General features: G+C 43.2%; 1 protein-coding gene across 1 annotated transcript in view; it reads right to left on the reverse strand.

Annotated features, from left to right (window-relative positions):
- Positions 1-22,581, reverse strand: part of STEEP1 (STING1 ER exit protein 1) — a 433,968-nt gene that overhangs the window by 347,574 nt on the left and 63,813 nt on the right. Inside the window, 1 exon segment of the mRNA XM_044057097.1 lies at positions 14,057-14,174. Coding sequence (XP_043913032.1) covers positions 14,057-14,174 — 118 coding nt within the window.

Raw genomic sequence — 22,581 nt, forward strand, 5'->3', positions numbered from 1 at the left:
GCCAATAACTATCTCCAACTTTAACCCTCATTCCCAGTCGACCTTCCCTCAGGAAATGCCATCAAATGTAACTTTCCTTGCTATTACTAGGGAACAGGTCCTTACTGCTCTCTCTAAAGCCAAGAACACTTCATCTATGCGCCCAGACAACATCTCAGGATGCCTTCTACAAAGCATGAAATATGACCCATCAGGGCTCTAATTACTATTTAACTATAACCTCCAAACTGGCTTCGTGCCTCATGAATGGAGAACTGCAACAGTCAGCCCTCTGCACCAAGGTGGGCCATCTACAGATCCTGGAAACTACAGACCCATAAGTCTCACTAGTCTTGTATGTAAAGCCATGGAAAGAATTATCATGGCAATGACAGTGATATAGTAAACCTCCAGAAAATGGACCAACCCAGTTTGGTTTCATCAAGGGCAGATCATGCCTACTTAACCTGGTAGACTTTGTTGAGAAGGCCACCAAAGCAATGAATGAGGGCATAACATACTGCTGACGTCTTGACTTATGATTTTCTTTGTTGTAATGAAGATCGTTTGTTAAATGAGTGTGATGCTCATTCAGTAAATCTGTTAAGTGACTGCTTGGACTGTTTGTATATTTTTGATGCTTGGTTTAAACTTCAAGGTGTTTTGCCGGCCGAGAATTATTCTTACAATACTGTTAAAAATAATCCTTAAATATATTTAAAAAAATACCGAAAGGAAAACCTATCAACAAGGTGAATACGAAAGCTTGTCATCTGTGGTAACTAACAGTAGAAAAAAGTACGCCCTTCAGAATCACATCTGCTTTAGAGTAAACTGTCAATTGAATTACTAAATGTATTTGTTTCATTTTAAATGTTTTCATTAAGGTTTAGTACATGGACAGAGTGCTTACAGTCATGGCTGGTAACTAATTTAGAAAAATACAGTGACTATGAAGATGCGCATCTTTTACACATCTGATTATGTTTTAGGAGGTTCAGACTCAGAAGGTCCTGAAAAAAAAGTTAATATTTGAGACATCTTATTTAAGTACACAATTCTAGTTCCTGTTTGAGTATGTGCATTTGTGCTATTCTATGGAAGGTAAGCTTACAAAATTACATACTTTTTAAAGGTGCAAGATGGCAACTCAGTGTGTGGCTGAATTCTTATATTTATAAAACTTATGGTAAACTTTGTAAAAAATTTATGCACGTTTAGTAGTCACAAGATTATGTGCTGTTGCCTATTTCATGAATCATAGAAAGAAGCTGTGTCTTACCATAACTTTTCATCCGTGCGGTTGATCTTCGTTCATTCATTACTGATGGGTTACCGGTTCCATCCTCGGAACTGAGCTGGCCTCATACCAAGCTCACGTCAGCCGAAAACTCTCAAGCCAAGATCCTACCCAGAATGCTGTGCTCACTGTTACCGCAGATCGAGTCTGCAAGTTGATAGACAAAAGTAGAGGCTACCTCTGGTCATAACAGACCTACAATAAAGGAGTATATGCAATCAACCGGAACGGGGTTGGAGGGTGGGGAGTAATGAATGAACGAAGATCAACAACACAGATGGAACGTTATGGTAAGACATAACTTCATCTGATGTTGTTAATCTTCGTTCATTCCTTACTGATGGGAATGAGTCCCCAGCTACCATTATCCGTGGGTGGTCCTCATGGAAGGACATTCCTAAACACTATGGAGTCAGAAGAAGCTCTACTTCTGGAGGCCAAATCCAATTTGTAGTGAAGGACAAAAGTAAAAGGTTTGGCCCAAGTTGCAGCTGAGCAAATATCAATGAGGGAAGCCCTAGCATGGAAAGCTACTGGAGTTGCCAGACCTTGTAGAATGGGCTTTCACTCTGTGAGGCAAGGTAATATTGTTTTTGTTAATAAAGGTAATGCAATTTCTCAACCATGACACCAATGTTACTTTTGAGACAAGATGACCTAGCCTTGGTCCAGAAAAAGCCAGAAATAGTTGGTCTCGCTTACGAGTAGATTTTGTTCTGTCCAGATAAAATTGTACTTGCCTATGAACATCCAGGGAGTGCAGGCAATAGTCTCCCTTGTTAGAATAACCAGGAAAAAATACTGGGAGGTCAGACTGGTTTGATAGACCACTCTGACACTACTGTTGGTAAAAAGGAAGAATTAGTTCTCAGTGATACTCTATCCTTATGGAAAATCAGGTAGGGATGTTTGAAGCATAAGGCTTGAAGTTCTGACAAATGTCTGGCCAATGTTTTCCAAGAGAGAGACTTTAAATCACAAGACGCAGGTTCAAAGGGGGGAACTGTTAGGGCTTGTAGAATCAAGGCCAAATCCCAAGGTTGTACCAGTTCTCTAAAGGGAGGTTTTTAGGTGAAAAACACCCTTCAAGAAAGTCCTACAGAGTCTATGTGACATGAGTGAAGAATCCTGAAAACCAATGTGGAAATTTGAAATGGCAGCTAAATGAACACGAATAGTAGAGGCTGCCAACCCAGACTGGAAAAGATATGATAAATAATCTAAAACCACAGAAACTGAGGCTGACAAGGGGTCTAATTGTTTATTCGCTGCCTATAATGAAAACCTTTTCCATTTGCTGAGATAGATTAGTCTGGTGGACTATTTATGAGATACGATAAGAATATTGCACACCAAGGATGTGAGGTTATCCTGCCTGACAATCATAGGAAGTGGAAAAACCAAGCTGTCTGCTTCAGAATCGTTGAATTGGGATGAGTCAGACTCTGCAGATGGGAGATCAACGTTGGGGATGGATTGAGGATCCATGGTCGATCTAACAGGTGAGGCCAGAGGAAGGGGAACCAAACCTGTCGAAGCCAATATGGAGCAATGATGATCACTTTGCTTTTCAACTGCCGTGCTTTCTTCAAAATTGGGAGATGAGGATAAGCATAAAGCGGACCCGAGGGCCAAGCGTAGACTAGAGCATCTCTCGGTGACTGTCCCCGAGGGGGGATCAGGGCAAAATAGCTGCTGCACTTGTAGTTGGTTGGGGAGGCGAAAAGGTCGCAAGGCTGGCCCCAACGGTTGAAAATTCTTGTCACTATCACAGGATTGAGGGACCACTCGTGAGGTTGTAGAATGCACCTGCTCAATTTGTCTATCATGCTGGAGCTCCTGGGAATGTGCACTGCAATTAGAAAGCAGATGGAAGCTATCGCCCACTGCCATATTCTCAAGGCCTCATGGCATAACAGATAAGATCTGGTTCCCCCTTGCTTGTTGATGTACCAGACACCACTGACATGTTGTCTACTGGATCACAATAGTCCCTGACAGAAGGACGGAGTGGAATGCTTGCAACGCCAATAGCATTGCACTGATATGCAAAAGGGCCTTTGTCTCCGACCAGGTGCCTCGGACCGAGTTTACCTGACACAGCCCCCCCCCACCCCATCAGGGAGGTGTCCGTGGTCACCGTGGCTTTTGGCTGATGGGCTTAAGGGGCGAGACCATTGTTGGGGGTTTTGAGACATCCACCAGAGCAAATAGGGTGTAGTAGTGGGTACCACTGAGTGAGAAGCAACCACTGGAGAAGTCTCATGTGGAAAATGGCCAGAGGAACAATGGTGATCAAGGCTGCCATTGACCCTAAGAGTTGGAGTATGGACCGAGCTAAAGATTTGTGGTGACAGAGTAGCTGTTGAACCTGTTTTATTTTTTAAAGTCTGTGATCCAGAAGAGATGCTGTGCAATTCCTCGTGTCCAACAGAACCCCGATGAATTCTAATGACTGTGCAGGGGTCGTGTTGGACTTCTCACAGTTTATAGTGATTCCCAGGCATTGTGCTGTGAGAAGAGTGTAGTCTAGGGCTTCTTCCAGTATATGCTTGGTGGGGGCGGTGAGGAGCCAGTTGTCTAGGTATGGAAACGCCTGGAATCCTTGAAGTCACAGGTGAGTGATGACCACTGCCATGCATTTTAACACTCTGGGGGGCTGTAGAGAGAACAATGGGCAGTGCTCGAAATTTGTAGCGACTGGCTCCTATACGGAAGCGGAGATATCTTTTTGAGTGCTTGTCCATTTTTATATGGTAATACGTATCTTGAAAATCTAGAGAGAGCACAATAGTTTTCTTCCAGAAGATGAAGGATAGACTGAACCGTGATCATCCAGAATTTCTCTGTTTTTACAAATTTGTTCAGAGTGCTGAGATCCAGATTCGGTCTCCAGTCCCCTGTCTTTTTTTGGCATCAAAAAGAACCTAGAGTAAAAACCGGATCCTATCTGTTCTGGGGGGGGTCCATTTTGATGACTTTTTTGTAGCAGCTTTCGGATTTCGTGTGCTGCTGCTTCCCTTTGACTGGGTGGGATATCGGTTAAGTCGCTGGATGAGGTTGGACAGTGATGGAAGGGGATGCGATAGCCTCTGGATATTATCCGTTGTACCCAAGAATCTGTTATGTTTCTCCAGGCAGTAGGGTACAAGCAAAAATGACCCCCGACCTCTTCCAGAGGTGAGCAGTCGGGCAACGCTTCAGGAGCACTGGTAGGGTTGCCCAGAGAAAGAATCTCTGGAACCCCAGTTTCGCAGACCTCCCCTGCCCTGAAAGGGGCGTCTTCCATTGAAGTTTACCCCCTCTGCCTCTAGGACAGAACACGGCACGTGTGTCACGGAAAGAGCCCTGTGATTTTCTGTACCACATCCTTCCGGCTCCTTTGATTTCTGGAGTAGAATTGTTGAGTAGTGGAGTGTCAGAAACCAATGTCAGATAGGGTCTTACCATCTTGTTCGCACCTTGCCAGCGTATCTTTAACTTCAGGACCAAACAAAGAAGCTGCCTCAATGGGGGTGTTCATAAAGGAAGCCTTAAAGGAGTCCATAAAGGTGCATCCAAGCATGTCATTTCATGACTATACCTGCACCTGCCACTCTAGCTGCTCCTTCCGTTGTGTGTGAAATAAGGAGCATGGAAGAACTGGATATGGATTCCAGGGTCACTATCTGAGAAGCTACGTGGACACAGACCTCATCAGAAACCGCTCCTGCCAAGGTATCAGAGAGTTGGTTAATAACGTCCCTTTGGAGCCTTTTAAAGTGTGCCAAGTAGTTCAAGGACCTTATGGCGATGGTCGATAAAGCAACCACATGCTTCCCGAGTTTGTCTATTGCCTGGGACTCCTTGTTGGGTGGATGGACAGTCTGGCTCTCTTCTGCCAAGTCTTTCTTGGTTGCAGCCACCACCACTGCATCTACTGGAAGACCTTTTGACCAATGGGGATGCTCAGCTGGGGGAGATAAAATCTTGTCAGGCCTCTGCGGTATAGCTTCCAGGGTATCAGAAGCCTTCCATGCATGCTGGACGATGAGCTGGATAAGCTCATCAGCCGGCGGGGTAACCCAGGAGATAGGGGGCCGGGCACAAACAGCCTGCAGGAATACAGATTTCCTTTGAGGAAGGGTTGGAGGACTTCCAGTCACCCCTCTGTCTTAGGATGTCGAGGATGTCAAAGGACACCTCAGAGGCTGACTGTGGGGACCCTTCCCAGTCATCAAAGTCCATATAATTCAGTCAGACTCCTCAGTGGAGTCCATGCGTTTCCTCTTGCACGAAACCTTGCGAGGGACTTCCTCAGTGGAAAGCTCTGGAGAAGATTGCAAAGAGGGGGGTCCTCCTGAGGAGCAAAACCTGAGGCCCTTGTGCCTGGTGTCCAGTGGTTGTGGCTTGTGAGAGGTGCGGCACAGAGGGGGGAAGAGGGCTCCCACATGGTGGGGAGGGTTGCCAGCAGAAGCAAGCGCCCTCTCCATGGCCTGGAAGGCCAGACCGCTTGAAGAGGGATGGGAGCCCAGCACCAAGCATGACAATCTCAGAACCAGGGTCACACCCCACTCAGATGAGCTGATGCCAAGACCAGGAGTCTCAAGAGGGCTGTGGAGCATGAGAGAGGGAGGATTTCTGGAGGATGCTATAGAAAAAAGTCGGCGTGGAAACAGGAATGCCTTCCCCCTCGGCACAGCCACTAGCCTGATAAGAGCCCAATGCCCAGTGCACAGAGGGCCACAGGGATGACTCCGGCTTCCAAAGTGAGGTCCACTATTGGGGTCGGAGGGAAGGAAGCTGCTGTCGGAAGGGGCTTTGATGCTTGAATGGAAGACTGAGTGTACGTTGGAGTCTGTGGAGAAATACGGTCACTTGAAAGAGGGAACGTAGCGTTAGACGGTTGATAGAGACCCCTGCCCACAAGCAACTGGTCAACAAGCCGCAACACATCTTGTTCAGAGAGCCTCCTGGTTGACCGCAGGGAAACCTGAAGGTGATTCTGGCCTTTCTAGAAAAGGGCTATATTGGCTACCAACAAACAGATCCAAGGAAGGAGAATACTTGGTCCTTGCTAGTTCGAGTGGTGCAGAGCCTATAACAGAGGGTGTCTGCACCATGGAGAATGATGTCAAGGTCATCTGTGCCAAAGAAGGCAGCACTAGAGAAATCGAAGGTGTCTGCACCATAATGGGCGGTGTGGTAAATGTTTGCAGCAGTGAGTATGGTGCCGCTGAGTAACGTGTCTGCACCAGTAGTAATGATGGTGCTGTAAAGAACTGCACCGAAGAGCATGTCGGTGCCGAAGGTGTCTGCACCATAGAGGACAGTATCGTCAAACTCGGGGCCGAAGAAGTTTGCGCCAATGGTGGTGAAGGAAACTGTATGTGCAGAGACGTTGCCAATAAAGGCTGCGACAAAACTGTCGTTGCTGCACTGGGAACTCCGGTACCAGTGGCGATAAAGAGGACATAGCTGGAACAAGAATCAACTGGGGTGGTGCCGAGGCTGGGGCCAAAAGGGCCACAGATGGCAGCGCTGGCCTTGAAATTTTTACCTTTTTGTGAGTCAACTCCTTGCAATCTCCAAAGGGAGATGAAGTGAGCGACCTCGAGGAGGAGTAGGAGAGGAAGAACGCCTCTTACGAGGTTTAGCAGGAGGGGGTGAACCTTCCGACCCAGAGATAGTCTCACAGAAAGGAGTTTTAGAGAGGCCTTTCAGGATTAACTTGTTCTTTCTTTCATTTCTTTCATGGAGAGTCCTGGTCGAAAAATTTCTACAAATCCCACACAGGGGGAATCTACTGAAAGGTGGGAAACATTCAAGCAAGACACAAATTATGGCCATCAGAAAGCCGTAACTTACAGCCGCATTCCATACACTGTTTGAAACCAACACTACTTTTCTTGTCCGACATAATGATGTGTTGAATGACAGTACCAAGGAGTTAATAAAGCTACCCAGATGGGTAAGAAGAGAGAAAGGAAGGATTACCAATGATGGTACTGAAGAATTACCTCAAAGGTAAGAAAACGTTAATAAAAGGGAAGAAAAACTATAGGGAGAGAGGCTTAATGTTACGATAGGGTAGGAGCATAGAGATAGTAACTGACTGAAAATTTTTAAGCACTAACAATACAGAAACTTTCAAAAATTATTTACTTAGCTGAGAGAGTGGCTTGGCACAGCTGTAGAGCAACGCGGCAAACGAGATCGGAGGTAACAGGGAGCAGAGCATTCTGGGTAGGATCTTGGCTCAAGAGTTTTTGGCTGATGCGAGCTTGGTATGAGGCCGGCTCAGTTCCGAGGGCAGAACTGATAACCCATCAGTAAAGAATGAACAAAGATTATCATCAGATTATACCTTACTGAGCATGCTAAATTACTATTTTTTTTAAATGACTAAATGGCCAAGGACAGAAAGGCAAGGGTAAAGACTCACTAAGAAACTTCTAAGTATACCAAACTAAGCATTATGGCATCTCCAGCCTCTTTCTCTCATCTTTTTTTCAATTTCTACTCACATCCCTTCCCTTTAGCATAATCCATGCTGAAAATATTTTATCTATATATCCCAAATTAGTATTACCTCTTACTACTGTTTTCTCAGCTTTGACAAATGTATTGGCTAAGCCTACACTTGTTAACATACTGCTGGCTTACCATAAACCTATGTAAATGTAAAATATAAGGGCAATTTAGAGCATCAAACATGCTCCTAGGCGATACCCCATGTCACACAGAGAGAAAGTACAGTTTTGTACCTACCATAAATGTAGATGTTCGAAGATCCACATTGCTGCAGTCCTTACATATGGGTAGTCCGCTGTCCTCGGTCGGCCCGAATACCAAAGTATTAGGCTGACGTCGGTCAAGGCGCTTAAAACTGACATCAGGACGTCAGGGTACAAAAGCGCATGACCGACGTCATATCCTCAGTCTTTTCTTGCCCCAGATGTCAGAAGGCCCTAACAAGAAAGGCCAAAGCCAAAAAACAGCAAAAAATAACCAACCACCCCTGCACTAACCATATTTACAATATGTACAACACAAACCACACCACCACCTCTAACTACAGAGGGAAGGAGGGAGGTAAATTGGACTGCAGCAATGTGGATCTTCGAACATCTACATTTATGGTAGGTACAAAACTGTACTATGTTCTTCATCTCACATTGCTGCAGTCCTTACATATGGGTAGAATCCCAAAGCAGAGGTAAGGGAGGATGGCAAAACTATAAAGCATTAGGGGCTGCCAAAATGCCCTGCAAAATTGCAGTGGCAAATCCAGCCCTAGATTTAGAGTAAAGTGAAGGTGGTAATGCTTAGAGAAAGTATGCACTGAACTCCAAGTAGCTGCTTCCAAATTATCTTTAGTAGCCACCCCTTAAAAAGCTGTAGAAGTGGCAGTAGCCCTAGTGGAATGAGGCCTAATCCCAGCTGGAATCTCCTTACCATGATGGGAATAACAGAAAGCAATACAAAACCAATCCACTTAGAAATAGTTTGTTTTGAAACAGGTTTGCCTTGAGAACCCAAAGCAAAAGAAACAAACAACTGCTGAGACTGCCTGAACCCTTTAGTTCTGCTCAAATAATATCGCAACTGTCTGTGTATATCCAAAGTGTGCAAAATCCTCTCCCCATTATTTTGGGGTTTGCATAAAAAGTAGGCAAATGAATAGTTTAGTTTAAAGCCACACTAGAAACCACTTTAGGCATAAAAGAAGGGTTAGTGCTAAAGACACCCTATCCTTGTGGAAAATTAAGAAAGGCTCAACCGCCATAAGGGCCTGTAATTCAGAAACCCTTCTCGCAGAGGTAATGGCCAACAAAAAGCAGTCTTCCATGATAAATATTTCAACTCTGCAGTTGCTGCAGGCTCAAAAGGTTGTAGAGTGAGTTTCTCCAACACAAAATTGAGATCCCAAGCAGGAGTAGGAGCTCTCATGGGGGTCTTATATTCTTTGCCTCTCTAAGGAATTGCTTAAACAAAGGATGAGAAAATAATGGTGGGTCACAGTCATAGTGAGCAGAAATTGCTGCAGCATGAACCTTTATAGAGGAGAAGGACAAACCTTTGTCCAATAACTCAGTAAGGTATTGAAGAGCAACACTTAAATTAGGTTTAGAAACATCAAAGTCCTTTGCTGTACTCAAAATTAAAATCTCCTCCAATTATCTGCGTAAACTTTCCTTGTACTAGGCCTTCTGGCCTCCAAAATAACATTCAAAACTTGTTGTGGGCGGAGACCCTCCAGGGTTTTAAAACAGAATATGCCAGGCTGTTAGATGTAGAGAGTGAAGTTTGACATTGAGTAAATGACTGTTCTCCTGAGACAGCAGGTGAGGAATCAAGGCAAAGGCCATGGAGGCTCCTACCAGACTTCTCAGTAATGGGTACCAGTGCTGTCGAGGCCAATCCGGAGCTATTAAAATCATGTGTGGCTTGTCCTGTCTGACCTTCAGGAGTACCTTTGGGAGGAGAGGCAGAGGTGGAAAGGCATACACGTGAAGATTGCTCCAATTGAATGAGACAGCATCCACTTTCCAAGCTGTGGGATGAAACCTTTTTGTGCAAAACTTTGGCAGCTGGTAATTTAGTGGAGAAGCGAACAGATCTATGTCTGGAGTTCCCCATAACACTGTCAATTTCTGAAATACATGCGGATCCAATTTCCACTCGTGGGGATCCATAATTTGTCTGCTCAACACATCTGCTAAGGAGTTCTGTGCTCCTGGCAGAAACCTTGCCTGAAGATTTAGCTGTAAACTGAGAGCAGTCTCCCACAAAATCATTGCTTGTCTGCATAGAGAATATGAATGCGTCCCACCTTGCTTGGTGATGTACCACATGACAGTTGTGTTGTCTGTTTGAATCAACACCTGCCCTGGAAGAAGTAAATCCTTGAAAGCTATCAATGCAAATTGGACTGCTAACATCTCCTTCAAGTTGATATGTAAATGTTGAAGTCTGGCAGGCCACGTGTCTTGTACCCATTTTCCATTTAGATGAGCTCCCCAAGCTTTGTCTGAGGCATCTGTCGTTAGAATCTGACTACCGCCTCTGGTCGGGTCACAGAGAGTCCCTTGTTTAGGTGACATTCCTGAGCCCACCACAAAAATTCCTTTTGAATGCAAGGTATTATCTGAATGACAGTGTCCATATCTTGGCAGTGCTTTCGTCCATACATTTTGAGATACCATTGTAGCTTCCTCATATGCAGTTTGGCATTGGGAAGTACCAGAATACAAGATGCCATGAACCCCAAGGCTTGAAGGACTGTCCTTGCAGTCAGCCTGGACTGCCATAACAATTGGTGAAAGTAAAGAGAAGGATTCTTTTGTTTGTCCGGGTTTAAAAAGGCCATCTGGGATGCTGTATTCAGTCTCACACCCAGAAAGCACATGTCCTGAGAGGGTACTAGACTGGACTTTATTTCGTTCACAGAATACCCCAGGCATCTTAACACTGCCATCACATACTGTAAATGATGAAGAAGTTGGTCCTTTCCTTGGGCCAGAATCAGGCAATCGTCCAAATAAGGATAGATTTGTATTCCTCTTAGCCTGAAGAAAGCTACCACTGGAGCCAGAACCTTCGTGAACACTCTGGGCGCAGTAGATAAGCCAAAGGGCAATGCAGAGAACTGATAATGAAAAGTCCCAGCCAGCGCAGATACTTCCTGCAACTGGGCCTGATAGGAACATGAAGGTAAGCCTCCTTGAGATCCAGAGTCACCATCCAGTGATCTTTGCCCAGCAGAGGTAAAAGCTGTTGTAACGTCAACATTTTGAACTTGGGAATGTCCAGATGTGTGTTGAGGATAGATAAATCCAAAATTGGTCTCCACGTGTTCCCTTTCTTTGGTACTAGAAACAGGCGAGAATAAAATCCGAGGCCCACTTCTGGCAGAGGGACCGGTTGTATGGCCCCTATTTGAAGTAGTAGAGAAATTTGTCTGTGAGCCTCTAGTCTTTGCTGAGGAGGAACGTCTGGCATGCCTTTGAAAGGAGGCAAGGTATGGAAATAAAACTTGTAACCTTGGTGTATGATATCCAATACCCATTTGTCTTGGGTAATCAAAATCCAATTTTCCTTGAAGAGTGCCAACCTTCCTCCCAAAGGTGCTGCCAGGCAAGAAGGATCTGGCAGCTGAAAAGTAGGTCATTGGGCCTGTTTACGAAAGGACTGGCCCCTGCCCCACCGAAGATTGTGCAGGTGAACTCCTGTTCTAGGTCTGAAAGAACTCTGAGCTCTGCCCCTACCACGTCTAGATCTACCCCTAGACTGAGAATCATAAGAAGGATCGTCCACCCCTTAGCAGGCAAATTCCTACTAAACTTGGAGGCTGAACTTGCAAAAATCTTTAACAGCCTGCATAGACTTAGCCTTGTCTTCCATTTTCTTCAAGACTGACTCCACAGGTGAACCAAACAACACATCAGACTGCAAAGGAGCATCCAAAATCCTTGTCTTAACATGGTCAGATAAATTCTGATCCTTCAGCCAGGCGTGCCTGCGAAGAACTGAACCAGTGGCAGCCACCCTAGACGAGGCCTGCACAGCATCAAAACCACATTGTAATGAATGCTTACCCACCTGTTCAGAGACATGCACCAAATCTTGTAATTCTTTACACTCAATGCCTTCCGCCAGAGCATCCACCTTAGACTTCAATTGAGAAAGAAGAAAGTTTTGATATTTCAACATATGAAACTGGCAATTCAAAGCCCTCATAGCTAAGGTAGAAGATGTATAGACCTTCTTTCCCCATCTATCCAAAGCTCTGGCCTCTTTATCTAGAGGAACCGGATTTTTTACAACAGAGGCCTTGACACCCTTAGGTCCCTGACTAATAGTTTCTGGGTCCGCCCTAGGACTCTTATAAAAGATATTTATGAGCCTCAGGCACCCTGTAATACCTATCGGTTTAACAGGCAGGAGGCAGAGAATCAGGATTAAGTGAAGCCTCTGAAAACACATCTTCCACAACATCCAGAACAGGGTATAGCCAAGGGCCTATGTTGGGGTAAAAGCAAAAATTCCTAAGCCTTTTCGAGAATCAGAGAAGTCCTGACCTTCCCACTTAAAATGTTCCCTCATAGAATGAAGTGTCTCTGAAAAAGAAAAATCCTCTGGAGGAGAAGCAGAAGGAGTGGAATCATCTGCATCAGAATCAGAATAAGGAGAGTACTCCTGCAAGTCTTCAGCCGAAGACTCTGAAACATCCGAAGCCTGCTCAAAACTTCCCAACTCTGGCTCCACCCTAGGCCTCTTATCAGGAGGGGGCAAAGAACCTCTAATCAGAGTAATCAAATCTTCTGCCATTTTAAGCATGTGCTTCTTAGGCACAGATCCTGCTGAACTAGGAGTGACACCAACAGAAGCTAAACCTGGCCTGCCTCTGGGAGAAGCCTTGGAAACAGAAGGAGAGGGCCTAACCAATGATGGTACTGAAGAATTACCTCAAAGGTAAGAAAACGTTAATAAAAGGGAAGAAAAACTATAGGGAGAGAGGCTTAATGTTACGATAGGGTAGGAGCATAGAGATAGTAACTGACTGAAAATTTTTAAGCACTAACAATACAGAAACTTTCAAAAAATTATTTACTTAGCTGAGAGAGAGTGGCTTGGCACAGCTGTAGAGCAACGCGGCAAACGAGATCGGAGGTAACAGGGAGCAGAGCATTCTGGGTAGGATCTTGGCTGAAGAGTTTTTGGCTGATGCGAGCTTGGTATGAGGCCGGCTCAGTTCCGAGGGCAGAACTGATAACCCATCAGTAAAGAATGAACAAAGATTATCATCAGATTATACCTTACTGAGCATGCTAAATTACTATTTTTTTTAAATGACTAAATGGCCAAGGACAGAAAGGCAAGGGTAAAGACTCACTAAGAAACTTCTAAGTATACCAAACTAAGCATTATGGCATCTCCAGCCTCTTTCTCTCTTATCCTCCCTTTTTTCCAATTTCTAATTACATCCCTTCCCTTTAGCATAATCCATGCTGAAAATATTTTATCTATATATCCCAAATTAGTATTACCTCTTACTACTGTTTTCTCAGCTTTGACAAATGTATTGGCTAAGCCTACACTTGTTAACATACTGCTGGCTTACCATAAACCTATGTAAATGTAAAATATAAGGGCAATTTAGAGCATCAAACATGCTCCTAGGCGATACCCCATGTCACACAGAGAGAACATGCAAATTCTACAGAATGAGAATAGGTCAACTCTGGAATCTAGACCATGAAGCTATAAGAAAGATCTTAGGCATGCTAACTCCACAGACCATAAACATCTTAGTGTATATTTTAACTCTCATTTCTTTAGGTATAAATAATCAATCTAAATAAAATCCTCATTAGTAAAAGGGGAGTCCTGAATCTGCTACACCACCCACATAACACCAGCAATGTTAATGCCACTCAATAGGTACTGTTGCTACAAAACCGATGTATATTTACTTGCATTGCATGTAATCTCTACTACTATTATTAAATGTCTTATTGTAGTGCACAGCTATCATTTTGCATTCACTGTGTAGCATATGAAGTGTTGAACCCATGAAGTACTTTGAAAGAATGGCATTTATGAGCAATTTGGGGAAAAACACCAAGAGATGGCACAAGGCCACAGTTACAAATGCACACCTGTAAGCCTAGTTCGATAATTTTCAACACATTCAAAATAACACAATAAAATAGAGGAATAACATCGGCCTCAAGACCTGGAAAGGTCAGGCCATTCACTGCAGTAGTTTACAGGACACATTTCCATTCTTACCTTCTTAAATAAGCAGTTTCTTCTTCTTCCACATTGCAGAACTTATGAGCATGTTTGACTGCATCAATGACTCGTGCTCTGTCCTTTGGTCTCATGGGAAGCTTCTCTAGCTGGCAATCTACACAGTCAAACAAACTTAGGGTCACATGTACGTCTTCCCATAAATCCAAAGTTTACTGCATTATTTAACTATGAGTGGACAATAGATAAAACAAGATGACAAGTAACTGCACATTAGCAAATATGAGTGTATACAGAGCGTGTACTAGGCTGATGATCACTAGGGCCTTTTTAAGCCTAGTCCTGCATACCACATCTCTGAGAAGTTTGGTACCCTTGCTAAGTGTACAAGGGCTTGGAAGATAAAACATTTACAAGCAGGGGGCTGGGAGATGACCCATTTACAGGCTGTCAGTGTCCATTAGAGAGACCGATGCCAAACCAGGGATGAATTTCTTGTTCCCCCAGCCAACTGTCCAAGCTGCACCTGAATTGGGTTAAGGAGGAACTCTGCTTCACATTTCTTGTTCCAGAGAAGGGATAGTCTCTGGGATATAACTCTCTCTCCAGCAGGTCCAATTTATATCACGGGCAATGTTAAAGTCTTTACAATGGGTAATTCTGGTGCTGTTGGTTTTGCAGATATGCAAGACTTCCATCAGGGTGGGATCTGACAATACCTTGTACGTCAGGCATAGATATCCCCTCAACAAGGGATAGGGCTTTGAAGTGGTGCGAAAAGGGCACGTTACTTACGCCCTGTATTCTTTTTCTGAGGAACCTCTGTAGACAATCCAATTGTTGGATGTGCCTAGTTAGGAACATACCAAAGGGGGCACTTTACTCAATGACAGGACTGATGAATGTTGAATACAGTCTACCAATGACCTCCTTGGACCTAGATGCCATATCTTTGTTTATATGTTGCAAAACAAACTGATTTCCTCACTACTGTAGACACATGACGGTCAAAGGCTAGATTACTGAATGCGTGTGTCCTAGTCTCAGACTACTGGATTGACTCTTAGGGGTGTGTTGTCAATATGCTAGTTACCTGGGGTACATGATTTTCCAAAGGATACTACTATGCATTTCCTGGCATTTAGTTTTAGTCCATGGCTCTGACAGTTATTTATCTATGTCAGCCCTTCTGGGAAAACATCAGTGTCAGTGGAGGATTCTACAACTGCTCCTAATTTGCAACAGTCTACAAATTTGGTCAGTCAGAGGCCTTTGACATTGGTCTTGGCTTCGGAGAACTAAATGCCAAAAATGAGCAGTCCCAGCACCGATCCCTGAAGAGTTTCACTTGTGGCTAGCCTCTTAGCAGAGTTGGACTCCCGGATTCTAACTTCCTGGGTCTTATGAGTCAGCTGGCTATCCAGTGGGTGACTTAAGAGTTTATACACAGCCTCTTGAATTTAACAATGCCTAAATGGGATATTGTCTCCAATGCCTTGGCCAGACAAGGTAGGCAGTGTGAACCATCTTGCCCTCATCCACTGCTCTGATGACCTTCTCAAAGAAGTCCATCAAGATAGGTAGGCATGACCTGCCCTTGATGAAACCAAACTGGGTTGGGATCCAGTATCGGGAGGTTTCCTATGTTATTATTGATCATTCCAAAGATAATTTTTTCCATGGCTTTGCATGGGAGACTAGTAAGACTTGTGGATCTTAAGTAGCCAGGGTTTGTAGATAGCCAATCTTTGTGCACAGAGATGAGTATTGCTGTTCTCCAAGATGCCTGTTTGGAGGGTACGGTTAAATATCATTTCCAGAGGGCCCGATACAAATTTTGTGCTATTGAGAAGGCATCCTGAGAAATTGTCTGGGCCCTTCAATCCCGTGTTCTTGGCTTTAGTGAGTGCTCTGAGGACCTGTTCCCTAGTGACAACGGGGTCATTATATTTGATGGCATTTCCTGATGGGAAGTTGGGGGGGAGAGAGGGGTAAAGTCAGAGCTGAATTTGTCAGCCAGTAAGTTTGCTGTATCTTCTGGCTCAGTACAGGTGGCTCCATTTACAATGAGCTCTGCACACAACTGTGTTTTGCCTTTGATGTTGCAGACATAGCTAAAGAATGCCATGCAGTTGTCCTTGAAATGGGAGGTAAAATTTACCTCAGATTTGGCTTTGTTGGACTTCTTTTTGTCCTCAGAGTTGTTTGTTTAGCTTGATTAGAGTTGCCTTCGTCTTGCTGGGCACTATACCTTAAATATTTGCCATGATTTTCTTCCTTCTGTTACACAGCTTACTGATGTCAATTCCACAAGGGTGGCTTGTTTTTCTGAGTTCTGTACTTAACCCTGGTGGGTACAGCTGCCTCAAAGCACCTATTAACAAGCTTGTGTAGGGCTTCTTCACAGGCAACACTGTTCTCAGGGTTTGCGGGGTTTTGAAATTTTGCCAGGTTGTTACTTAATAGTTGTAAGTTGGCCTAAGAGAGTTCCTAAACATTCCTTGGTTAGCTGGGGTTCCAGGTTTTATTTTTACGTCAAAAAAGAGAGACCATTTTGCTGGCTGACCTTACCAGAGAGAATATTTACAATAGGGGGTACGCAGCACTCAATCACATTATGTAGAACATTTAGTATTGCTTGCACTTGTCAGTGTACTGAATCTGGTCCAGAGAGTTTGTATTTACAAAATTCAGGAATCTCTGCGCTTGCCTATTTGGTGTCTCATACGATTTCCAGTTAATAGTGGGGTAATTAAAGTCATCCATGAATACTGTAGTTTGTTGGAGAGGGAGTGTTGCTAGTAAGCTTAAATACATGTTCTGGTTTTCCTCCATCACAAAGGTGGGGGCTATAGTTTGCAATAAAGTGGTATGGGGATTTGCCCATGGTGATTTTAACATGGAGAGGCTCAAGTGCATCGTCTTGTTTGATCAGCCTTGAAGTAGGTGGTTAATTCAAAGCACCATGTACAGCAACATTCTTTTTTTTTTCCTTCAAAAAATGCAAACCTATGTGCATTACTCTACTTGGGATGCACGGCTAGGCTTAAAAAAGCCCTTGTGGTCGTTAGCCTAGTAAACACTTATGAACCTGTAATACTCATGACAATTCCTTTTCACTGGTGGTCGTTGTACGTGTGTCTATATAGTTTGATGTCTGGTTTCAGTTTAAGTTGCTGAACTCTCACTTAAGAGAAACATAGGCAGGAATAACAACAAGATTCAAATGTTATGCTGAAGATACGATACTTCAAAAACCCTGGCAGATAAAATGAATACACAAATTGAGACTGCAGCACTTTGTGAACCTGTGGATGGACATTTAGCTGGATGCAAATATAAACACATTCCTGAAACATATACTACGGACAGCCACTCTCAGTCATCTGCCAAATTTAAGCATTTATAAAAAGGTTGGAAGATCTTGTGACAGAAAAAAAGAATCATTTAGACAAGTCATCTTTCACTGCTGGCTTCCTTTCCCTACTGACAGCATAACAGATCTTTAGTGGATGACTTCAGAAACCATCACCGATTACATTTAGAAGAAAATAAAGACGGGTCTTTATAAAAAAAAGAAACTGTAGCACACTGAACATACCTGCCTAGAGTTCCTAAATTCTTCTTTTAGAAATTAATTACCAAAAAAAACAAAAATTACCTTCCTGGAAAATGCACTTGAGAGCTAGAAAAATAAACATTGGGGAAAGTTTAATTCTTGAATCTTGTGACTGATTAATGCACTGCTTGATTTTGGGAAAGGAGTTTGAAGGACAAGATGAGAAATTCTTTGGAGAAACCTGTGCTGGACATAAAAGTTCCTCTCTCACCTTTATCACAGACAATGTGAAATAGGCAAGAAATGCACTTTTGTAATACAGTAACCAGCAAAATGTCCTTTTTTTCCTCCCTTTGGGAAAAACCCGGTTCCCATGAATTACCACATCGATGGTAGTCCACTGAACACAGAAGGCATTATAAGAGATCTGGGAACACAGGTTGACATCAACCTCTCTTTTGGCCACCACACTGCCACTGTGGTCAGAAAGTCTGATGTGGCACATCTCATTGCTAAGAGTTTTGCATCCAGGAAGAAAGAGGTCATTGTCTCCCTCTACTCTTCCCTCATTAGGCCAATCATGGAGTACAATGCCCCATTTGGCATGTACCTCACTAAACACCTGCAACTGGAGAGGCAGCAAATGTACCACACAGAGAGGATCCTAGGCCTTAAACATTTGTCCTACATGCACAGATTAAAAAACTCCAAATATTCCCTGTCTCATATCGCTTACTTAGAGGCGATCTCTGCTTGACTTACAAAGCCATGTCTGACCCAGCTCCGTTAGAAATGCTACATCTGAAGAAATCCCAATCCTTCCGTACCACATGCTCCAGAGACCTCAGCCTCATTACCACAATCAACAGAACATGCTGGAGGGACAGGTTCATAACCCAGAGACTGCCCATGCTATGGAATTGACTTCCCATACATGTCAAGCAGAGTACCTCACTGGCCCTCTTCAAGAGAAATCTTGATGAATGGCTGGGAAACAAAATTCAACCCAGGGATCACTCCAGTGGCTTTACTCGACAGAGGCACTGCGAACTAAGGTCGGGTGGCACAATGCCAGGGTAATCCTATGGGCTAGGTTTGTAAAGGCTCCAGGGCCATTAGCCTAGTATACACCTATGAACCTGTGAAGAAGACTACACAGTTCATAATAATCTTGGATTATACTTTCCCCTCCTCTTGTGGTCTAGAAAGTGGCTGAAAAGTGTAAACGATTGTGTTAACAAGGTAAATTAACTGATCAAAGTAAATGAGTATTCCATTTTTATTATGTCTACTGGGTTAAGGACAGCCTCAAAAATTATCTACAGAACCAGACAGTTTCTCTTTATGGAAAGCAGCAAGTTTTCCTTAATGTTGGTTCAGTACCACAACAACGAATGGCTGCTTTATTTCATCAATGGACGCTCTGGCAACAGATGGACCTTTAGGCACTGAAAAAAGTAACAAGACTGTCCTTAGCTTTAAACAAATCATATATTTAATACAGGAAGTCACAGGTGCTCTGAACTGTAATAAACTCAACCTCCCCATTTCCTTTCTAACAAGGGGACACTGCTTGCTTTTACTACAAGACGGGCCCTTCTATGTGTGGTAGAAATATGCAAAACATATATATATATGGTTGTGAAGATCCATAATGTATGCGGTCATCATTATCAAGAAAAAAGAAATGTACAGGCCTGGACTCTCAGCTGAGACAAGAACAGCTTCTCTAACACACAATTAAGAACCCTATTTAGGGCCACTGGTTTACTTGGCAGCCTCATGTGCAAAATCCCTTTCAATAACATTTTGACATGAAACTGCATTGGAGGAGGAGGATGAAGGGGTAAACATTTTGTAATGGCTGATAAAGGAATAAGAAAGGTTATTGGATAGTAACTGACAAATAGTGTGCAAGATAACTATCCCATAATGAGTGCTGGTTATGTTGTTGGCACCAAACAGAAAACCTTTCCCATTAGCCAATATAAGATTTACTAGTAGCAGACTTTCTTACTTCCATAAGTATTGGATGCACTTCCTCAGTAAATGGGTACCTAAAAGGAATTAAGAACTCACCATCCATGTAGTCAATTGAAAATGACAGATGTCCGAGTGTATCAAATACACTCCTGTACATGTGCGAGTAGATTCAGACTGTGAGGAAGCTTTTGGTAACTGCCACTGACCACTTCTGAAAGAAAGGAAAGCCAGTTACTTAAGCTAGAAGAAAGTCATTCCAGTGATTTTGGGAGATTCCTTCTGAATATTAAGGATGAAAAAGCATACAGGAACATTCCTGTCCAATGAAACGGAAAGTCCTCCAAGCCTTCTTGCAGAGTCCTAAAACAGCATCTTGCCACTTTAATTCTTCAAAGATGAGGCAAAAAGGCCTACTTAAGGAACTCCTCACAAAGGGATCAAATGTTGGAAGACCCTCAACCTAGGTTACATTCATGAGGGTCTGCCTGGTCTTGTTCAGCTTGTCTGCCTGATAGAATGTAGGATGCCTGTAGAGTGAGTTTGCGGCTATACCCAAGATAAAATGACTAGTCTGCAAAAAGGGTATGACCTGGTTCCACCTTGCTTTTTGATGTACCACATGACTATGGTATTGTCTGAAGCCACTACAAAGAGGTCCAGAGATGCAAGTATTGTTCAAAGAGCAGAGTGCTTTGATCTGGGAGAGCATTTTCTAAATATTTATATGCTTGCATCTCTCGCTGGTGTCCCACACCCTGTGCTTTTATCCCTCCAAATGAAGTCCAAAGCATCTGTGTTGACCGACTGCTTTGGAACAGGGAAGAAGGGAAGACTTGGACTCAAAGATATCTGTTGTCAGACTGCCAAAAAAATGATCTTATGACAAATCCAGGCACTAGGATTTGAAAAGACAAAATGTTGATGCTGGGACCAGACACACTTTAGATACCACTGTATCTTTATCATGCGGAGTCTTGCCAGGGGTATTATGAAAATCACAGATGCCATGAGACCCAAAATCTTGTATTCCCTTTCAGTGACTTAAGTCTGAGAGGAAAACCTTAGAAAGAGCTAAATAAGGATCGATTTTTTTCCTGTGGAAGAAAAGCTCTTCGAGCTGAGAAGTTTAGTTAACCTCCCAGGAACATAACCCTATGAGCATGACTCAAGGAAGACTTGACTGTTCTACTCAAAATCCCAGCTTACAAACTCTCTCATGATAAAGGGATCGATTCTGGACACTTTGAAAAAGACTCTGCAAAGATAAGCAAGTCATCTAGGAAAATTATGGATACCCAGAGAAGCCTACAAGGAGCTATAAATGGAGCAAAGCACTTTGTGAACATTCTTGGTGGACTGGACAGTCCAAGTGTTGAGATAATTGATAATGAGATTCAGACATACAAAACCTTAAACATCTGAAGTCTGGATAAACATGGAAGTGATAAGCATCTTATAAATTTAATGTAACCAGGAAACTTAAAGAGGTGAAAGATTGTGAAGTGAATCACAAACGGGTCTAGGAAAGAAAGATCTAGAGACTGGTCATAAAGCATTTTTTTGTCTTTGCACTAGGAATACTTTGAATAAAAACCCTTCCCCACTTTGGAAGGAGGAACTGGTTCCATCAGTTCTTGGGACAGCATGTGATACATAGGTGGAAACAAGAGAGTCTGGTCTCGAGGATGAAGAATGACCCACTGGGAAGGTGAGATTTCCTCCCACTGCCATCTGTAACTTTGACGGATGATATTCGGAACCCAATTGTCTGAAGCAATCTGTTGCCAAAATGAAAAATAAGGATTAAGGCTTTCTTGAAGAAAATGGTAGTCAGGGTGGGAGCGAGGCACAAAGTCACTTGAATAGTCAGACATAGTGGACTGTCCTTGGTTTTGGGAGGCAGACCTTTTTGGAACTCCCCTGCCATTAATTCTTAAACATCTGTTTACCTGAATTCTGTTGAGACTATTTATTCTGTTTTTTTCCAAAAATGAGAGAGAAAATCCCTTGGACAATTTGTAAAAGGATAGCTGAAAAATCTTGAGATTGCCTTGACCAGCTTGCCCCTTTCATCACACTATCACTTCTGCAGCAGATGGGCCAAGCCCAAAATCTCTATCCAAGGGAGAATTTAAAATCTTATTTTTATCATCCTCTTGAAAGCTCTGAGAATACAGCCATACAAACCTCCTTAAAAACAGCACCAGTGGCCACAGCCCTGGAAGAAGCATCGACAGAATCATACACACACTACAAACAATGGGTAGTGACATGCAAAAGAAGAAACTAGGCTATTTAATATAGGCTTCCCTTGTAAGAACTATAGATAAAACATTCCTCATACTTTCACAATTTGTCAAAACAAACTAACATATGACCCTGACAATTCAAATTCTGAAACAGTTGTAAAAGTAAAAACCCCGCCTCAGACCTATCAATAATTTTCCTATACTTATCAAAAAAAAAAATAAGAGTAGGACTGAAATTAACTGAGGAATTGGCAGTGTGATCAATTAATAATGCTCCTGGGTCATGTTTGGGAATCGTATACAAGGAGGAATTTTATACATCTCGTCCACTTTTTTAGGGGCAGCTGTCCAACTAACAGGACAATTGCAGGCAGTAACACATCCACTAAAGTGGACAAAGCAGGAGGAATGGGTTCTGGAAAATCCTTCTGTAACAACTCAGTATTATCTGATGGAGTGAGACATCTCAATGTTCTCCCACCAATAACACTGGAACATTCTAAATCTCAGAGAAAAAGAAACTCCCACATGGAATCAGAAACTGAGATCTCCTCAGAGTCTGAAACAGAAATCAGAGGAAAAAAAAAAAAGAAATAAATCCGTCCCTGCATCTTTCTGTTCAGATTCAGAATCTTGAATCTCTTCAGTAAGAGACAAACCTTCTTTCTTTTACCTGAAACTACTTTGCAAGAAGGATCAACAGTTTGAAATAAACCCTGAGCCAGACCCAGTAAACTACTTCTGTCTAAAGAAATTTGAAGAGGAGTATACAC

Source organism: Protopterus annectens, chromosome 15.part0, assembly GCF_019279795.1.
Source record: "Protopterus annectens isolate FY-2018-M chromosome 15.part0, PAN1.0, whole genome shotgun sequence".
NCBI classification, from domain to species: Eukaryota; Metazoa; Chordata; order Ceratodontiformes; family Protopteridae; genus Protopterus; species Protopterus annectens.